The sequence below is a fragment of the Coffea arabica genome, chromosome 2c (assembly GCF_036785885.1).
Source record: "Coffea arabica cultivar ET-39 chromosome 2c, Coffea Arabica ET-39 HiFi, whole genome shotgun sequence".
NCBI lineage: Eukaryota > Viridiplantae > Streptophyta > Magnoliopsida > Gentianales > Rubiaceae > Coffea > Coffea arabica.
In genome coordinates this window covers 19,840,766-19,861,311 of record NC_092312.1, presented here as the reverse complement: position 1 = coordinate 19,861,311, position 20,546 = coordinate 19,840,766, and the positions used below count along the sequence as shown (strand labels likewise).

Below are 20,546 nucleotides of genomic sequence, written 5' to 3'. Positions count from 1 at the left end.
GGATCAGCCATTTTGCGACCCTAACCCGCTCCTAATATTTTCGGGTACCCGAATAGCGGGTACCCGAAAAAAAGGGGCGGGTCATAGGGTACCCGCCCCTAAAAAAAACTATTTTTCAATAAAAAAAATTTATTTTCTACTTAATATCAACATGTTTTTCAATAAAAAAAAACATGTTTTTCCAATTAATATTGGTAGAGATATTGTAATTAAAGTCCATACATCACCATTCTCACACATTTCATCCAATAATCAAATCGATCTCATAAATTTAGTACATATTAGAATATCTAATAGACAAAACGAAGTTTCATAATAATTTTGAGTACATCACCATTTTCACACATTTCATACTTTTACAACACAACAAACACAAGGATAATAAGTATTTGGTAACTTCCCCAAGGATAATATGGTACAAGACCGCGTCTCAAATAAGTCAATTGTGAAATCAAGTTCGGAAAAGAATTGAATAGAACTAATTATTTTTGAAAAAAATATAACCAAAATAATGTTAAAAATCTTCCCCAACTTCTTTACATCTTTGGAATAGACCTTATGGTATTAAGGTGATGAAAAAGAAAAATAAATTTCTTACACTAAATAAAAGAGACAAATTAAAGAGATATAATTGCAAATGAATGACACAAATATTTTAATTATCTAGCTAACAGAAAATTGAAACTCCAAACAAAAATCTTTGATTGAATTGATGCAAGATTTGCAGGAAAGATCGATGGAGGTAGAATAAAAATAAAAAAGATGAAAGGGATGAACAATTTTTATAACAGAGTTTCACAAATTTTTTTTTCATTTTGTTCATGTTTCACCGAGAATATTCGCTTTCTTCAAAAAAAAATGAGAAGAGTAGATCAAATAGGATTAGAATACGAGGCTGCGAGCCACTTCACTTGCGCTTAGAATTAAAAATTACAAAATTATAAAATGATCCCTAATTTTTTAATATTTATAAAATATACCCTGCGGGTCGGGTACCCGCGGATTTTTATTTTTCTGATCCGTATCCGTACCCGATTTTTCGAGTACCCGACCCTCATCTGCCCCGCTAAAAAAAATCGGATCGGGTATCCTATTTTTCGGATCGGATCGGATCGGGTTCATCGGGTTTTCGGATCGGCGGGTTTTTTTGCCCACCCCTAGCCTTAAGTCTGTTAACCCTAAGAAAGCTCATTTGGTTTACGGCTTGGGCTTAATTTTGCAGGATTATTTTTGGCTCGAAATGAGCAATAACTTCTTCTTTTTTTCAAAAAAAAAAAAAAATCAGTATCTGCGGTGTCATCTAGTTAATAATTATCGGATCTTAAGAAAATAAAAAAAATTAAAATATAATGTTTATGAAGGAGAAATAGTAATATAATAAAAAGTGTGTGAGAGAGCATGCAACACAGAATGTGAGACAAAAAATCGGTTGTGTGATTTTTTACCTGCAGTTTCAAGTTCTACAAGCAAGCATTGGGGGTTAAGAACAATCAACAGTGCGAAATGTTGAAGAAATGTACTGCAAAACACCTCACACGTTGTAAATTGCAATTCACAAGTTGTAGAATTAATTGTTAATAGCCAAATTAATTTCCTATAGTAATTGGTGGCATTATGCAAAAAGTTACTATGTATTGGCAATGAATGATGTCTGTCCGCACAATTTGTTAATAAAACTAGCAAAGAGTCCCACGCAACGCGTGGGAGTTGATACCTGTGTTGTGAATAAGTAGTTAGAGTAGCAATTAACAAATTTGTAATATTCAGTTGAAAAGAACATGGGACAAAGTAAAAAAGAACTGTCAATATGTAATACTCTAAATTCAGTCTTCTAAATATATAAAACTCATCATTCATAACAAGTGAGTGGTTTAATCGATAAATTCACCGTGAAATAAAGCATGATTTTGTATAGAATAAAAAATATTGTTTTCTTAAAAATGAGGGAACCTAGTACTGAAAAAAAAAATAGAGGAGATCAAGGCTACAAAAGTGAAACAGGTGCATCGCACTCTCATAAGATGAATAATAATAAGTTGAGTTTTCAAATGTATAAATTACCTGTAAGTAGTTGCACACCATACCTGGAACAATATCATCAGCTGAACCAATGATTATAATAGGAAATTTAGGATGAAAACACATGGCTCAAATACCATGGCCTTCAAGCATTCGGAGACAACTTTTGGCTTGATCATCTCACAGCTGATTGGAGTAAGACATGAAAAGGAGATCAGAATTGTATATAAATTTAAACTATTTAATGGATCTTAAGTATATAAGGATATGAAAAGCAAACCTTAATAGTGGGATCATCATATCCAATGATTAGTTAAACCTGCGTCTACCAGGACTGAAACAATTAAACAAAAGCAGATTCCAAAAAAAAAAAGATACAACCCATTGATATCTTATCATACATATATAACAATGCTAACGTGGAAAAAAGAACATCGGATTTTTGAATCAAAGAACTTAAATAACAAAAAACAAACTTTTCAAATCTAATCAAGGAATATAAGAAGGAGAAGGGTAGCAAAAAAAGCATACCTTCACGAAGGGTTGAAATGGAAACCACAAGGAAAGGAAAGAAAAAGAGTAACAACATGTGGTATGAACCATAACCAGTTGAACCAATGAGGTTTTATATTAACAACCCTCATTATTCCAACTACCTCAAAAATTTGCTCAACAAATGCTACTGAAGAGGAAGAGTTTTGCAGTTACACTTTAAAGATGCTTTCCAAGAGATTCCTCATCTCTCATGCATTACTCCTATCTTTAAGATGTCATAATTGCTCATTTTGATCATCCCACTCTTTGTATGAGTTCAATTGCACATGCAGAAGTTCAAGAGAGGAAAACGTCTACAGTTACACCTCCACTATAGAGTAGTCAATTAATCATCATCTTGATGCGTTCATATGGTCTTAATGATACTTCAGTTACTGAATTCAATTAATCCTACTCTTTGCACAAGTTTAAATTCCAAATTCACCCAACTACCTCTTTGTCTTAAAAACAAATTTAACGGATGGTTAAAAGGGTAAAGCTGTCACTACTGCTACATAAGCTTAATTTGAGAATGTAATCATCATGCCACCAAGGGTACGCTTATCAACTCACATAGCAATAAGCATAGTATGCTTGCACTCGAAACTGGATCAGTTGTACTATACCAACATGTTACCTAAATTACCCCTAAAAAAGTCGGATGAAAAACAACGAACAGTCAAATACCAACTCCTTTTTATATATATATAGGACATTTTTGTAGACTAAGCTTGCAGTCATGCCTGGCCACAAAAATAGTTGTTGTCTCCGGCAACACTCCTTATCTAATTCCACAATTGATGAGGAAGTAAAAATTCAAGAAATTGTTGCATGGCGTCGCGTCAGTTCCCTTGAATAATTTTACCACAAAGTTTCCGAGAAGGTTACCAACGAGGAAGTTCCAAGGCTAGTGTCTCCCCGTATAAGAAGATTTACTCCTACCAAAAAGAGACAAGGAAAATAAATTGATCGGTACTTCACCTGATAATACTACTAGCTATTTGAGTATGATAATTTTACCAGTCAACTGGGCTGGAATACTTAGCTACGCACGTCCACCTTAATCCTTCAACTTCTATCTATGGTTCCTTTTCATTTCTTTTTTCTTATTTCGATTTGTGACAAAGCTATTGACCAAGACGCATGGCCAACAACTTTATAATATATTCAGTCTGGCGATCAGGGAGTGATATATATATGTATATATATAGATGTAGGCCAAGGAAATGGGCATGGAGATGAAGAAAGTTAAGGTGGGTGGGGACGATAGAAAGGCTACATATGAAGAAAAATCATACTTGCTACAATTTCAGTATTCGGTTAATCAAGTAGCTAGGTACATGTTGAGATAAAAGAAGCAAGCACTTGCTTAGGTGCACAACAAGGAAAGAAAAGATCCAAGAAAAGGATATAGATCCTACAGACCGAATAAAGGTTTTTTTCTGATGCATGCATCTGAATAAGAATGTTTCGCATCTTTCCACAAGTCTAAGTCTAAAACAGGTTTTGAAACTTCATAAAGCTCAAAAAACAAATTTGGCAGGCATGCGTTATTAGTTGTTGTTCACTGCAGGAATTAGAATTTTCCAACCTTCGAACTCGGAAGTCCAAAGTGAACATTACTAAGATGATTTATATAACCCCAAGCATTTTTGTCTTTGCACCGATATTCTAGCTATAGAATTAGAAAGAAGTCAAGAACCTATATATGATATCTGCCCGCATAGGAATAGGATAGGATGATCAGGTGCATTGTTCGAACGCAACAAATCTCAAAGCGGGTGCATTGTTGATACTTTATGCACGCCTTGAATACGCAATTTCAAAAAGGGCTTTGGCTAAATTGCTGACAGTTGGCCTCTTTCGATGTCTTCAGCCTTGACTCGCCAATTCCTCCATTTTGGCCTTTTGGCCTCATCATCAACTCTTCTTCCACGGACGCGAAAACGACAGGTTTGTCTCTGCAATTAGTCACGGTTCCAAACTTCATATGAATGCGCGGTAAAAAGTTTGACTGATTTAAGTCAATAATTATTCTTCTGTCCTGTCCCATCCCATCCCATCCCATCCCATCCCATGGGTATTGGCAGCGTACATAATTAAGAAAACAATGCCCTTGCAATATTTGTTTAATTTGGAGCATCTTGGGCTCATTTGAACTCTGACCGATGAACATATTCGAGTCTTTAATCACCAGTTAATTACAGCAGCTGTTCAGTTTGAGTTTGGTTTTCAAAACGTGGTACTCTGTACATGGTTTGTAAGCTAGCATTATTTATTAGATTTCAAGACTAGACCCTGGAATTTTTTTTCAAAATGATGACTATTTCTCCAGTGTTTACCGTATGCATAGTTTATGCAGTACGTAAACTAAAGGCCAAGAAAAGTCAATGTTTTTTATGTGTCACAATTAATTGTTTGCAAGGTTATGGGTGGGATGCGGCACTTCCTCCGCCCAATTAGTCTATTTCCAAAGGTCAAAGTCTACTTTTAGTTGATCTCTCGCTAAATTACTAGCAGCAGGTTGGTGGACATTTTATTTTCTTCTGCCTTTTTCTCCATATTTTCTTGAAGCTCTCCTGTATATGTATCTAGAATATGCTTGCTGCTTTGGCATTATTTGAGAAACTGTCAGATTTAGTTTGGTTTAGTCAACATATTTGTATGGTACTATTTCTCGGGCATAAATGCTTAGTATCTTCCCAGTTGCGTGAACAAAAGCAATAGCATATAAAGTAGTAGCAAGCAACATCTAACAAGTACGTACATAGCCATACCTAATTTGTTTTGATTACATTAATTGTTTAACTAGTTGGCTAGCTACGTACTTGACCAATTTGTAACATTTAAAGGAGTCTTTCAACTTTTATCTGCATTTTATGGCAGTTCTTATTTCGCAGTCTTGAACAAAGGAAATTCGGTGGAAATTTGGTAGATGTAATTAGTGCAACAAGTATGGGAGGATTAAGTTGAGAAATCATCCGCAAATTAAAGAAAGTCTCCTTACTCTCATGCATGAGTCATCAAGCATGTCTAGATGTTACTTCTTCCTTAAAAAAAAAAAAAAAACAAAAAGAAAGAAAGAAAGAAAATCTGTGTGGGATTCTCCATTGGATTTCTTGGGGTTAGACTGTCGTCATCATGTTTCTGATCTTTTGATTTCAAGATAAGAAATTTTACAGAACAAGAAAGATTCCCCGACATTTCACAGAAACATTGCGATATGTCTCTAGCTGCCTTGGATCAAAATGCTGCACGTTTATTAATTCATAAGAAGACCAGACTTACTCATTCAAATGCATAAATTTTGGACTGCAGGAAAACAGATCAAAACTGCATTGAACACACCTTCATCCCCGTCGGAGTACCGGAAATGATTAGTATGCCATACTTAATTATACAGGGTCAAAGCTAGACATATATCCCTAGTGCTGGCTAACTTGTTAGCTTATAGTATATGCATATGCTATAAAAAAGAACAGGACCAATGACCTTGCTTTGACCCACCTGCACCACTACAATTGTCACAGCCATCTTATTGGTGGCATGTGGAGATTGCATTATCAGAGAAGTGGTGAACTCCAAATTGTCCTCATAAAGTATCATTCACAGCCATCCTTTTTTTGTTTTTATCTTCATGAGCTATCATATAACTTTTGTTGATAATAAGATGATTCATCTATAATCGACAGGTCACAAGCTCGAATCATCAAAAAGGAATAAGTGAGGAATCACTATTGATCCTCTTGAAAGATAAAATAAAATATATTCAATCCCTTCTTTTGTTAGGAAATTCAAATATATTTCTTGTGCTCTAACAAAATATCAAGTAACAGATATAAATTAGGTGGCAACGTTTTTATCTTAACGATAATACCATTCTGGTTCCATCCTCACCTCACTCTACATTATGCTATCAAAAGAAAGAGAAGGGGCTGGTGGAGGTGGCGCTAACGTTTTTACCTTGATGATAATGCCATTCTGGTTTCACTCTCACCTCACTCTACATTATGCTATCAAAAGAAAGAGAAGGGGGCGGGTGGGGTGGCGGTGGTGTGGAAGAATTGTATCTTTTATGCAATGTACCGGCGAAAAGGAGTGTTTAATAGAAATTAGATGGATACAACAATTTCTAAACAAATTTCCCTGCTCGAAAGTTACACGAGCACCATCTGTAACCTAGTCCAACAACACATCTAGAATTGTAAGAATAAAGACCAGGGATAAAAAAAAAAAAAAAAAGCAAGTGTGAACCATGTATTACTATTAATCGATTTCACATGTGGATGATTCAAAGTGAGGGCCTACAGCAAAGAAATTGGTGCATCGTTGTCTGCTTTGAGCCTTTGACATACAGTAAGGACACAAATAACTTCAGAGTGACAAATTCAATTCAAACCCTTGTTCATGCATGGTAGCGTCCACTATATATATATATACATCTATATCTCCTCAACTCATAAACTATTACATGCTTTTGCTAGTCACCTCACACCAATTCTTATTTCCACACATTCATCAGAAATAAAATCATGTATAAGATATCAACCGGCAGTTCTATCATGCACTGCCCAGCTTTGCTGGAGTCTAGGTCTAGGTAATGCTTTAATCACATAACCGTAGTGATTATAGTTCCTCCATGCACGAACATTTTGCCCATAAATTTCATCATATCTGTATAATCGTCAGTTTCATTGATTGTTGTATTGTTATGCAGGTTGAAAGCACAAATGGAAACATCAGTGGTATCAGCTGGTATGTGATCATCAACTCCACTCTTCTCTATGTCTGTTTTACTATATCATCATACGAGCACACATCAAGACTAAGGTATATATTATGACATGTATAAACGATGCAAATGGTGAACGCAGCGCCTGATTATTTCACAAGGACAAGGGTATCCCGGAATGTCAATATGGAAAAGTTGCAAAACAACTATCTGTTTCCGGAGGTTAGTACACATTTTTGAGTTTCTTGGGTGATGCACCATCTGCTTAGCTTGTATTTTCTTTATCCCCTTTTTCACAGATGTGCATGAGGCCCCCGTACTGCTCTAGCCTCTAGATCAAGCTATCACCATCTTCCTCTATCCAAATGATTTTTGCAGAACTTTGTTAATCAACATCCTATTTGATAACCATTTTATTCTGTTCGATCCTACCAAATTTCATGGAGCGGCCGGTCTTTCCCTTCCCGTTGATATTAGGGTTTTATGTCTTAAAGCTTACTTACTTCTTGCTGTTCTATAGATCTCAAGCCGCGAACTTGAGCATATGAAGAAGTACCCTCACGCAAAAGTAATAAGCCTTGGGATTGGTGACACCACCGAGCCGCTGCCAGAAATCGTAGCATTAAGCATGGCTAATGTAAGTTGATCTGTTCGACAGTAAGTACCATCTTCATTTCAAGAGCTACTATGATAATCATCCAACTGAGTTTAGGAGTATCATTTCTTAGAAATTTAATCTGCTTAGAAAAATTCAATCAAGAAGTTGGCCGATCTAAGTTGGCTAAGTTTTGAAATTAGCAAGTTCTTTCCGATGGTCAAGGTTCTTCCAAAAGAGTAATAACGTACCACAAGGTTTTTAATTTGCTTTTGAACGTGGAGAAAACAAGAATTCAACGAATAATCTAGAATCCTGGAGCTAAATGAATGGTTTGTTAAATTTCCACATTATTCAACAGATCCTTGATGTTAAAACGGTCTTCATGCAACATTTTACCGGTCTGACAGGTGACAAGACTCTGCGGGACTAATTCTGCCCTTGTATATTAGTTCGACCAATATTTTGATTGCTAGTCAAACTTTAGAAGAGGGAGGCAACTTGATTTCTAAGTGATTCAAGCTTAGTATCACGAACCCTAAAACAAAGAGTATAATAATAATTTGTTGCTTATTTTATGCTTTTAGCTTTCACCAAGTAACGTTTACGTAGTGACATCTGAATCAAACCATTGAGTAGTTTGATGATCTGTGAAATAGGTACCTAAACGCAAGCACCTCAACAATTCTGGTCGTTCAACATCCACTTCAAATTTCTTATAGGCATTCCTAAGATAAAAATGATGCGGTTTAGCACCCAAGTATATACGAAAGTTGGTGCAATTATTGCATGCGGTTGTGGATCCCTTCAATACCTATAAATTTTGTTTTTTGGTTTTTGAGAAGATATTTGGTTGAGCTCGAGACAAGCCATCCCAAAACAGCTTTTGTACTTAGTTTTGCCTTGTTTTTCAAATCTGATCAACCTAGGACTATATGCATATAAGCTGAGTATCGAAGCTCCCTGTCCCCCTAGTTGACTAATCCCTTTTTTGTTTAGGGGGGTGTGGGGGGGGAGGGGAAGAGTGTAAGCTAGCCCTCGAGGGTGTATAAACTCCCTAAAATTTTAAGGTAAGGTCCGGCCAGCAACTACCAGATCTAGAAAAATATGGAAATTTCATTTGTAATCTTGCATACCCTCTGATATTCACTGGTTAAGATGATGAAAAATGGAATATCCTAAATTATTTCAATACTAGGCAGGAGAAAAAAGTAGCCGGTCGGTCTGGGTTGGAGAATATATAAAAGACAAAATGGAAGGAAATATATATATATATATATATATATATATATATATATATATATATGGTCGTAAAACTCATGGTAGTTTCTGTTTTATGTTATGAACAAAGCCCACCAAGCTCCTCATAATATGTGAAAATAACATTACTACAGAAAGACACAATAGTCAGAGAAAAACTTTATCCAAAATTGATGGATCACAAAAAGTTCAATTCCGTTGCAAAAACGGATATTGTCGATGTCCTATATATATCTACCTCATCATTTTGTGATTTGAATTTTCTTTAAGAAGGACACTTTCCTAAACTTTTAATTTTTTTTTTCTTTACAAAAATTTTTTTTTTTTGAGATGTTATAATTATCTTCATTTAGCGAGAAACAATGCACCACGTGCAGGCCTTCATGAACCCCAGTTGAAGTTTCCTGTTGTCTTTCTTGTGGGCTGTGACAAAAAAGAGAAGTACGCCAAACATGGAAAATATGGTCTTAAATGAAACACAATTTCAGTTAAATTTCCTAGTTGAAGTCAGCTTTCTTGCAAAGTTATCCGTCCTCCAAAAGAATCTTCTTCTCTAACAACGCACTTTCTTTAGCAGACAAGTCTAAGACCTTTTCGCAGGTTTGAGATGCGGAGATAATTACATAAGTGGTTTAGTATTGAAATAGTTGCACAAAAATCCGACGTATATTTTCAAGGGATAAACACAGATGTTCCCCACTCTTAAAGTTAAGTTAATATACAACACAATTTACCCTGATTAAAAATAAAATAATTAAGTTCCTTGATTTGGTAATGTTTGTTATATGTGTCCTCCAGTTTTTTTTTTTTTTTTTTTTTGTGTGTGTTGTTGGGTTGGGGTGTAGTGTTGTATGAGTAGGCCATTAATTGTTGTTTACACATAAATTTGCTGAAAATTGCAGTATGCTCGCTGTCTATCAACACCTGAAGGTTATAAAGGGTACGGATTGGAGCAAGGGAACAAGGTGATTCGATCTGTGCATGCGCATGTTGTATCATCTAATCTATGCTATTCTAGATACCGACCAAAAATTATAAGAACTCTTTGTGTTTTTAACTCGGAGACAATAAATCGGTTGCACATATAAACTAGTATCTTTTTCATATCACGCAGGAATTAAGGAAAGCAATTGCAGAAACCTTGTACAAGGATTTACAGATAAAGGACACGGAAGTTTTCATATCGGATGGCTCGCAGAGTGAAATTTCACGCCTTCAGGTAATCGTTATAATTTATCTATGATATACTGGTATCTGTCCAGCTCAGTGTTTCATTTTTATGAGCTTTCGCTAAACCTCATTTCTTCTTCTGAAATTTATTACAGCTGCTTCTTGGATCCAAAGTAACAATTGCAGTACAGGACCCATCATTTCCGGTAATAGTAGCATTATTCTATTAGTGACACATGCCTTCAGTTCTAATTCAGATTTGCTTCTTGATAGTACATCAGACATTATTATTTTTTGGGTTCGAAATCTTTTGGTAACGTTTATCATTCCTGAGGCAGGCCTACATCGATTCTGGTGTAATAATGGGGCAGGCTGGCGAATTTGATCATGCATCCGGGAGATACCAGAAAATTGAGTACATGAAATGTGGACCTGAAAATAATTTCTTCCCGGATCTGCATGAGACTCCAAGAACTGATATCATCTTTTTTTGTTCTCCAAACAATCCGACCGGCCAAGCTGCATCGAGGGAGCAATTGGAGCAGCTCGTGGAATTTGCTCAAGAAAATGGATCAATTATTGTATATGATTCTGCTTACGCAGCTTTCGTCTCCGATGAAAGTCCTCGATCAATCTACGAAATTCCCGGTGCACGCAAGGTATAGAAAGACCTCGAGTTAGTTACTCAAATGGAGCTTGATTCACTAGTCGTATTTAACTTAATAAATTAAAGAGTTTGATCTTCAGATAGGTTATTTCGCGTTTTAGCCTTTTTATTGCAAAATCCAACAACTATTAGTTCTGCATCTAAATCTAAGAGATTATTATGTGTCTCAATCTCTGAAGGTTGCCATTGAAGTTTCATCCTTCTCCAAGATAGCTGGTTTCACAGGAGTGCGTCTTGGTTGGACTGTGGTGCCTGATGAACTGCTGTACTCTGATGGCTTTCCCGTTCTGCACGACTTCAATCGTATCATATGCACCTGCTTCAATGGAGCTTCAAACGTAGCTCAGGCTGGCGGACTGGCTTGTCTATCCACAGAGGGACTCGCCGTGAGTTTTTTTCACTTATTATTGCCCACGAGCGATGATACTGATCATTATGCTCTTTTTTGTCTTTCCTCATTTTATTCTTTTTTTGTGGGCTTGCACGTTGTTCCCAGGCCGTACATTCTGCTGTTGATCACTACAAGGAGAACGCAAGGATACTGGTCGACTCTTTCACTTCACTGGGATTAAGGGTTTACGGCGGGGTAAACGCCCCTTATGTCTGGGTGCATTTCCCTGGCTCAAAATCTTGGGATGTTTTCAGCGAAATACTCGAGAAAACACATGTAACCACGGTTCCAGGGAGTGGCTTTGGTCCAGGCGGGGAAGAATTCATAAGGGTTACTGCTTTTGGGCGCAGGGATAACATCTTGGAAGCATCAAGGAGGATGAAAAGCCTCCTTTCCTAAACAATGGTAAGGATTAATCAGATTTACTAGCTTCATCCTCCTGCATATCTTATAACGTGATGCAGTTCTCCAGCCCCAATCTAATTCAAAGCTTTTTCCTATATTTAATTCATTTTTTTGCGAAAAGTTCTAAAGGTTTTTGTTCTGCTTTGCTTTTTTGCTTTTTTTTTTTTTTTGTAGAGTACCTGTTATGCGGGAACAGAAACTATAGCTCATGCATGGAAAGGCATCATTGTTATGATAGGATTTATGCGGACTGCATGAACTGTGTCATAAGTTATTCACAAGAGTCAAATTTTGCTGGAACATGAAACCATTCTACATTCGAGCGTCCGTCGTCAACCATATCTTTGTGTTGTGATGTCCAGCACGTACTAAAGCCTTAGAACTTTATCTAGCATTTCAGGACTAAGACTATTTTCTGTGCCCATCTTATTTACTAGTCTTAACTCCTGCTATTTGCTTCAGCAATAACTATGCTAATCATGGTAAAAATTTCTTCAATATGTCTAAACCAAAATTCAGAATTGGAACCATGTAGATGATGAGGGAGATGCATGAATGATCTTGCACCAATGGTTCCAATAGTCGGATTATGGACTACTAACAAAATCTTGCTTTCCTTGTCCAACAAGGATTTTCTGGGAATGAAACTTGTTGATCAATGTCCCCCAAAATTAATTTCAAACAGCAAAACAATTAACCACTAAAACATCTTTCTTCCCGTAGACCTACTTCTAGTAAGAGTCCCAATTCTTTTCGAGGCCACCTTCTTATGAATTGGACTTGAATTCATTAACCAAAAAAATTAAAAAAAAAATTATAAAATAAACTAAACAATGAAGGGATATTGATCCAGGGAGCCAAATTTTCTTCTACATCATGAAAACTCATATATGATATGTGCAGGGAATTAGCAAGTAAAAGAATGAATATCAGGAATTTCAGTCATTGGGCATTGAAGATCTTTCAAGCAGCAGCATTGACAAAGCTATTGCTAATATGTGAGCTGCAGCGTAAAAACTACATAACATGAATTATGGAACAGTTAAAGCAAATTCGGAAAGAATATCAACGTACTAAAGAGATAATAATGTAGATTTGCTAGATTTGCACTGTCTGATTTATGTAGGCATAATAACCATCAACACTGATAATAAATTACTCACATGATGGATCATTTGATCATTTTCAAATTAAACTAACAAATCATCCCGTGCAATACATGTTTCCCGAACCATATACATTAACACTTGCCCAATCTAAGTTGCATAGATAAACAAGATATAACAACTTCTTCAGTGGCCCTGATATCTTGATTTGACAGGCGTGTCAAAGTCAAATTCATCAAACATATACCTACAGAAGATGGCCATAGTAAAGCAAGAATAACCATAACCTTACTTTCACTAAAAATCAAGGATCTGACAGCTGACCAGCTCAGCAGATCCAGCACTCCTGTTTGCAATAACATTCCAAAGAATGGCTTCTGATCCAGCCACTGGTACAGAGAGCTCTTCCTTGGAGGATTCATCTAAACTAACAGAAGAGGCTGATTGGGAAGCTAATTGATTTTGCCAATCAGCCTGCAAGACCAAGATATTTTGGTTTGCATCTTTAGTGATTACATGCAGCTTCCCAAGAAAGCCAGCAAGTAGATAAGGAGACTCAGAATCAGAATCAGTTAAGTCACGAATGGGTACATCTCCTCTGACTGCTTTCCAAGTGTCATCTCGGTGATCATAAAATTTGATCCTCGCACTATCTAAAGAACTAGATGGATTGAGTGCATACAAGTCTCCATCAACGATAACGCTCAATTTGGTTCCAGCCTGCCTTGCAGGCCAACCTTCTCCCATGCCCATTGGCATTTCAACCCATGAATTTGTTTCTGGATCATACACCTCACCTCCCACATCAACAAAAAAGGGCCAGCAAAACAAACTCTGAGGAACGTATAATTTCCCTCTATAGGAAGTCATCCCGGTTGCAACAGGCTTGAGTATATCAGCTAGGAAAGCAGTTGGCATCATCTGAGCTTTTGAAAATGGCATGCTAGGGACTTCAGACCATATTCCAGTACGAGGGTCAAAAACTTCAGCAGATTGAAGAGGACTCAATACACCACGACCTCGACTTACACCTCCAACAACATAAAGCTTATTGTTTAAAACACCTGTCTTGCAATAAGCTCTACAGGTAGACATGGGACTCACTTCACTCCACGCATTTAGAATTGGATCATATCGCCATACACTTTTCATCACTGTAGCTCTGCAAAATCCACCCAGGACATAGAGGCAGCCATCAACTGCTCCAACAGCACCTCCACAATATGGAATTTGATCCAATGCATCCTTTCTCCCAAGCCAACCTCGTATGGCATCTGCAATTCTAGTGCTTGAACCTACCATGTTCCACACCTTAAGTCCAGAGAAACCCCTTCTTGATCCATCTTCAATACCGACATTAGGCATTGGTGGTAACCTTTGCCATTTCCCGGACATCGGGTCCAAAGCATTCCACACAAGCTTATCGCCATCAACCTTAGTCAGAATATAGAGGTGCTCCTCTGTAGTCCCAAGGCATTTTCTTAACCTATAAAGTTCTGGACTCAAAATTGCGGCTTTCCAGCTGCGTGACACTAACTTTGCATTCAAGTAGTAAATTCTGGGCAGTCGAGCAATTATCTGAAGTGATATTTCATCAGGAAGGCTGGGGATTAATCGTGGATTATCCTCCCAAAAGCTCGATGACGTCCTCTGCCTCTTGCATGTTTCAATCTGCGAAATATCGCAGAGTTGACTCGAGCTAGCCTTGTTATTATTAGTACTCAATATACCCCCCATCAAGAAACGTTTCCTATAAGCTGTCTAACTAAACTGCATCCAATCTTGTAATCAACCTCTAATTCAAGTGTTCCAAACAAGCAGCTGCTCCACTACAATTGAAAGTCAATACACCACCGTCAGACCGGAATAAAAACAGGCAATTTTTACCACAAATCCACCCAATTCCACATTGCTGGACACACTATGAGAGATTAATTCAAGGGTCTAGACACGTCATATAGAAGCAGAGAGTGATAAAAAACCTATCAATTTGTCAAATAATTGATAAAAACAACAAGAAACATAGAATACAAGAAAGGTATCTTGTTACCGTGGAATCATTAAGTACAAATTCCGGAAGAAAATCAACAAGAAACCTATCATCAAAACCTGTCTATCGTTTATGTTTCCCACGTAACTTACCCCAGAAAAAGGATCAAACGCTTTAAGGTTCAATTTAGACAAGAATTCGTTCTTTAATTTACAGGCAAATCTCCAGTCGTGACATAAGGAAGAAATACGGGGAGGGAAAGGTCGACCGATCAGAACACAAAGGAAATATTTCTCCTAATTCAGAAAGAAAGAAGATGACGGTCAAAAAAGAGCGGATTGAACAGTAATTCAAATTCTAATCAATCGGACCAAAGCAAATTCAGCTGAAAGATGGAAACCCACAAATCAAAAGTCATGACGAACCAGAGAAATAGATCAGTTCTTTGCTAATAGACCAAGTGAATTACACGAAGCTCATCCTGATGGCATTTTCTTAGGTGAATTTTCCCCCTTGAGCAAAAATTATTTCTCTCTTCGAGGAAACAAATAAAACCCCAGACAGTAAATCAGAAAATTCAAGTATTTCACACATACCCAATCAAGTTAAAACCCTATAAATTCCAACAAAATACAAAAAAAAAAAAAGGCCCTAAACTCAACATACCGGACATGAACAATAATTGTAACCAACCAAAATTTATTATTCATAAGAAAAAAAAAGACAAAAGACCAATTGTACCTGCTTCAAAGTGATGATGAAATGGAATATGAGGGTAGCAGTGTGAAGAACAAATAAGAAGAGAAATGGAGAAGATGGAGCGGAGAGAGAGATTGGAGATGGGGACCCGTTTGGTTTGGGCAATGATTTTCTTTTCCTTTTTTTTGGGGGGTATTAAACGTTGCACTGCGTCTTCTGGCGACTTTTCAATGTTTTTTCGTGACTTGCTGTACTACCATTACAGACTCGTAACTCGTTGCAGTACTACTACACGATTATTGTCTGTTGATTATTTTAATCAATTATAGATTCTAATGATCAATTGATTCTAGATTCTAATTTTAAATAATTAGTTTTTATATAGTAGTGTTTTATTTTTGTATTTTATTGATTATAAATTTTAACTACCGATTCTGATACTTGTATTAATTATTCTCTACAATAATCCATTTCTATAATTTAAATTTCAGAAAATTTAAGACAATTGACAAGAAGGTCTACTTATTTTTTTGATTGACACTGAAGGTCTACTACTTACTACGTAGTACGTACCTAGAACGCAACTCTGCTTTTCTAACGCTTGTCTTTCAGCACTCCATAGTAAACTACTAAAGCAATTACTTCGCTCGTTTGAAACCACTACTAATTTTTTAAGTTTTTCCTTCATAAAAAAATTTATTATGATAATTTGATGCATATAGAGTAAAATAATAATTAAAAAATATTTACAAAAAAAAAAACATCACAATTATCTTTTTATCTTCCTAATCACCTTTTTATCTCACATCACATCACAAAAAGTATTACAGTAATTATCTTAAATAAATCATCCAAATAAACCTCTATCTGAAATTTTTCTGCTAAAAATTACAATCCAAATGCGTACTACCTTGTTTGGCGCAAGGATTTTGAGGCCATTCGAGACCCAAACTTCCTCTTTCAGTGAGTTGGATTTCGTAATGAATTCTTAATACATACAATAGGGTCTTCACATTAGTAGTAGTGTAAACGATTTTATTTCAACTTTAGCACTTCATTATTGTTAGAGTTTATTTATTTTAACAAATTTGAATGTCAGTGAAAATTTGGATTATTAGCGCATTGAATTGAATTTAAGCAAAGTTTTGTGGAATCAAATTTAAAATTCTCCTGAATCCAAAAGTAGTAGCATGCATTATTTATGTGTAATTTATTCAGCAAGCAAATCAAACTCGAACGAGTCCTCCTGATTGAATTGATTGGAATCCAATTCAAATACTCCATCTGACTAGTTTGGCTCAAATCGGGAAACGCAGGAGTTCCTTCCCTGCTCTTGGAATTATTTGTACTGGCGATAAGTTTGGCCCCAAGTTGACTTGACCTTTCCTTGGCATGAGAAGGATCTATAGCTTCTAGAAAAGATCTTACGACACCTACTACTTATTTTCAGGGAATGATTATTAGTTTATATAATAATAGCAGCGGTGTGTTTCTAGAATGCACAGCTGCCAGGAGTCAGCAAAATAATACTAATGCTAACAGAAAAGGACTTTGGTCGTTTGTTGGAAAAAAGAAATGGACTTGGGAACCTTCGTAGAGAAGATTGGGATAACTTCGAGAAGACGGCATTTTTTAATTCTTAATAAATAAGAAGAGAAGTGTCGTGTTACCTTGCAACTGGCCTTTCGAAAAGAAAATGATCCACGTTGTGATACGCGACTTTTTAACAATACTTCGGTTTCGGTGCCACGCTAATTCCCAGATTTAAGCTTAGCAATTACTATAATTTTAGGGTTCTATTTGTAATGCAACAATGCATGTAATGATTTTCAAATGGGAATTCATGTGCATGTGCTGCGAATATTTCTCTATAATAATGATATATCTGCCATTGAAGATTGAACCTAGAGTAGGTATACTAACAGGAGAGATAATTAACTACATGTATTATGTTTGTTATACCTAAATAGATATTAATTAATTTTTGTTTTGTTTTTGCTGCTATAAAAGCGTGGGTTATTTAGTTTGGAGAAGTTAGTTTTAGTTTTTTTTTTGCTTTGTGTGTAAGAGCCCGGTGCAACCCAATGAGTACAAACAAATTCACAATGATGCACAAAGATATATCAAATTTAAGCACAATAAAGAAAACTTAATTAAAGAGAAAAGATAAGAAATGCAAACCAAATATCAAACCAATAGTCTCTTCAATTGATGGCGATGCTAACCAAGATGTACAAGTGAAGGCTCACTCCTTCCTCACCCCAAATACTCTTTGGTTGAGCCAAGGAGTTTTACAACTATTCTAGTTAACCCTCAACAACCTACACTTGAAAGATCACTCACCCAATTAAGAACTATTTTATACAAATGAGGCAACCTTCACCAAGGTTTTACCACTCCAAGTGATTGGTTCACCTTCACCAAGGTTTTACTACTCCAAGAGAGTAACCTTCACTTGAGCAACCTCACAACCCAACTTCCCAACTCCTTATACAACCAACAAAGAATCTTTCTACTCAAAAATCTCACTTATAAGCTTGTATTTTGTGTTGGCAAAAGTCCCTTGTCTTCTTGTGCTTTGGGGTGTTTATAGAAGGTGAGAAATGGCTTCAAAAGGCTCTCCAACGGTCAAATATTAAATGCTGTCAAAACTAGCCGTTGGCCTGTCGGATGTCCGACAGATGCCTGTCAGACGTCCGAACCACCTGTCGGACGTCCGAACCCTGCGTCCGAACGTAGGCAGAGAGTCATCAAATCTTTGCGAAATTTCTCGGACGTTCGATGCGATCGATGTGCGTCCGATCCTTCCGGACGTCCGATGCTTTCTCACGAGCGTCCGACAGAGTTTCCTTCTTGATGTTCTTCATCCTTTCGGACGTCCGATAGTTTCCTTTTGGCCGTCCGACATGAGTGACCTGATTTTGCTTCTTCATTTGGTTGGTTTTCTTTCCTTGACACCATTGAACCTGATTCTAACAAATTTCTCACATAAAAACATTAGACCAAATCTACATTTTGGTTTGTTAATCATCAAAACCAAGGAATGATCGACCAAGGTCAACATTGTGGTTTTTTGTTATGGAATAGAATTTAATATTTTATCAATCAGTTGAATTACGAGTTTTGTTGTTGGGTTGTTCTTGTTAAGAAGAGTCTTGTTCACCATGACATCAATATGGACTGATATTATCAGCGATGTGTCTTTGCTGATAATTTGGTAAGGATTATTTTGCTTTTATTTTTTTATTGCTCCTTTGATATGTTATAATTTCTTTTATGAGTTATCCTATTTGTCTGGGCTCATATAATATCCATTTTATATGGATAGAAATTCTATAAACTATTAGAATCATAATGTCCATATGATATCCATATAATATCCATAATTAGGAACTATTACTTCTTAACTATTCATAATCGATATGGATCTAGAAAAAAAATAAAATAAAATTTCAAATAAATTATTGAATACTATAGAGCACAACGATCAATGTAGCGATATAGAATTTTAATTTTTTTATCACTCAATTAATTTCTAATTGTCATCTACTATTAGATATGAAATAGTTTTAGTATAGTTAAATTTTTCATTTTTAAATTCAAATGACATTTTGGAATTCTTTTTTTTTATATACTTCTATGTATATATATATATATATTTATATTATTTGATTTTATATCATATATTTCTGATTCTAATTAGGAATGATTAGTTAGTTGCTTAGATGGGCCAACATTACACCAATAACCGGACAACTCAATTAGGCACCATGCAATCTCCAACAAATGGACAACTCAACAGCCATTAATCTAACAAATTGCCCCTTAAATTGGCCAATATAACACTAATAATCGGTCCACAATCAATTGCAATTGAAACAGTACCCACGCTGCTTCTTTGGTACTTTTATATCTTGCAGACATCACATTAAAAATAAAAATAAAAAAAAAACCTAAGCACTCCTTCCCTTCTTTTGCATTAGATGAAGATTTGAGAAGCGAGCAGTGGTTTTACAATGCTACAATTACTACGGTGATTGATGTTAAATTTCGCTTAAATGACTAGTAGTCAATGGTTGGACGTCAATTTCGTTGTCCACCCGCCAACTTGCTCGTCTAGATTGGGTGAGAGGGCGTGCCAAAGAGGTCGACAGCTCAAAATCAAGTTCAACGCGCGACCACAAACACATCAAAAATAAATAAATAAAACAGGAAAATAGATTGAAAAGATGGCCTGACTGGGTTCAAAAGATCAGACTGTCTTTAATTTTGATTAATCTTTTCTTTAATGAATGGAGCTATTAATAATATTATTGTTGTCTTCAAACTTTTCTTCATCAAAATTTTCATTTGGAGGACTCTGATGTCCATTGCGGTTCTCATCTTGACTTTTATAATTAGTTAACGAGACTTGCCAAATGGTTGAGCAGCATCACTTTAGTAGTTAAACAAAAAGAGAGAGAGAGAGAGAGGCTCTTTTCTTTTTTGTGAATAAAGGAAGCAAGCAAAGTTCGAGTCTATCATCCCCAGGAGTATCCAATTAATCTGGCATATGATAAAGCCAGACCAAAAGTTACTTCTGCAAACTCACACCCAACTTCTATGTGTGGATATTAATGTGTTGCACCTGCGAAACAAGTCGATTTCCATTGATTTTGAACAAGAAACGGTACCATTTTGAGGAAATTTTGTAAATATTAGCCACCAAAGTTTTTAATTTTTTTGAAAAACGTGTACATCTTGAAATCAAGATATTATATATAACCATAGTTGGTGCTTAGGAAGGTAATTGATATTATAATCACGTAGTCTTTTTATTATAATTGCTAAGGGAGGTAAGTGATACTTTTAAAATCTGACGGGTGTCAAGTAATATTAAGAGAAACCTCAAGGGAGGTTTCTGATACCTGTTTTGAAGAGTTATCCTGAAAGCCAAAACCCCGGCTCTTCCTGTTACTCAAGGGAGATTTGCACTGTT

General features: G+C 36.1%; 2 protein-coding genes across 2 annotated transcripts; one reads left to right on the top strand and one right to left on the bottom strand.

Moving 5' to 3' along the window:
• The first annotated feature begins 7,041 nt into the window (after positions 1-7,041).
• Positions 7,042-12,271, top strand: LOC113726677 (aminotransferase ALD1, chloroplastic-like). The gene is made up of 11 exons (XM_027250521.2): positions 7,042-7,150; positions 7,271-7,308; positions 7,428-7,507; positions 7,806-7,922; positions 10,043-10,105; positions 10,255-10,359; positions 10,466-10,516; positions 10,649-10,969; positions 11,157-11,363; positions 11,474-11,773; positions 11,948-12,271. The coding sequence occupies exons 1-10, from the start codon at positions 7,086-7,088 to the stop codon at positions 11,765-11,767; spliced, it is 1,341 nt and encodes a 446-aa protein (XP_027106322.2). The 5' UTR covers positions 7,042-7,085; the 3' UTR covers positions 11,768-11,773; positions 11,948-12,271.
• A 657-nt stretch (positions 12,272-12,928) lies between these two features.
• On the bottom strand, positions 12,929-15,821 carry LOC113726676 (F-box/kelch-repeat protein At1g22040-like). The gene is made up of 2 exons (XM_027250519.2): positions 15,611-15,821; positions 12,929-14,708 (listed from the first exon to the last, which is right to left on the bottom strand). Exon 2 carries the CDS (start codon positions 14,614-14,616, stop codon positions 13,177-13,179), a length of 1,440 nt encoding a protein of 479 aa, XP_027106320.1. The 5' UTR covers positions 14,617-14,708; positions 15,611-15,821; the 3' UTR covers positions 12,929-13,176.
• Positions 15,822-20,546: the final 4,725 nt, after the last annotated feature.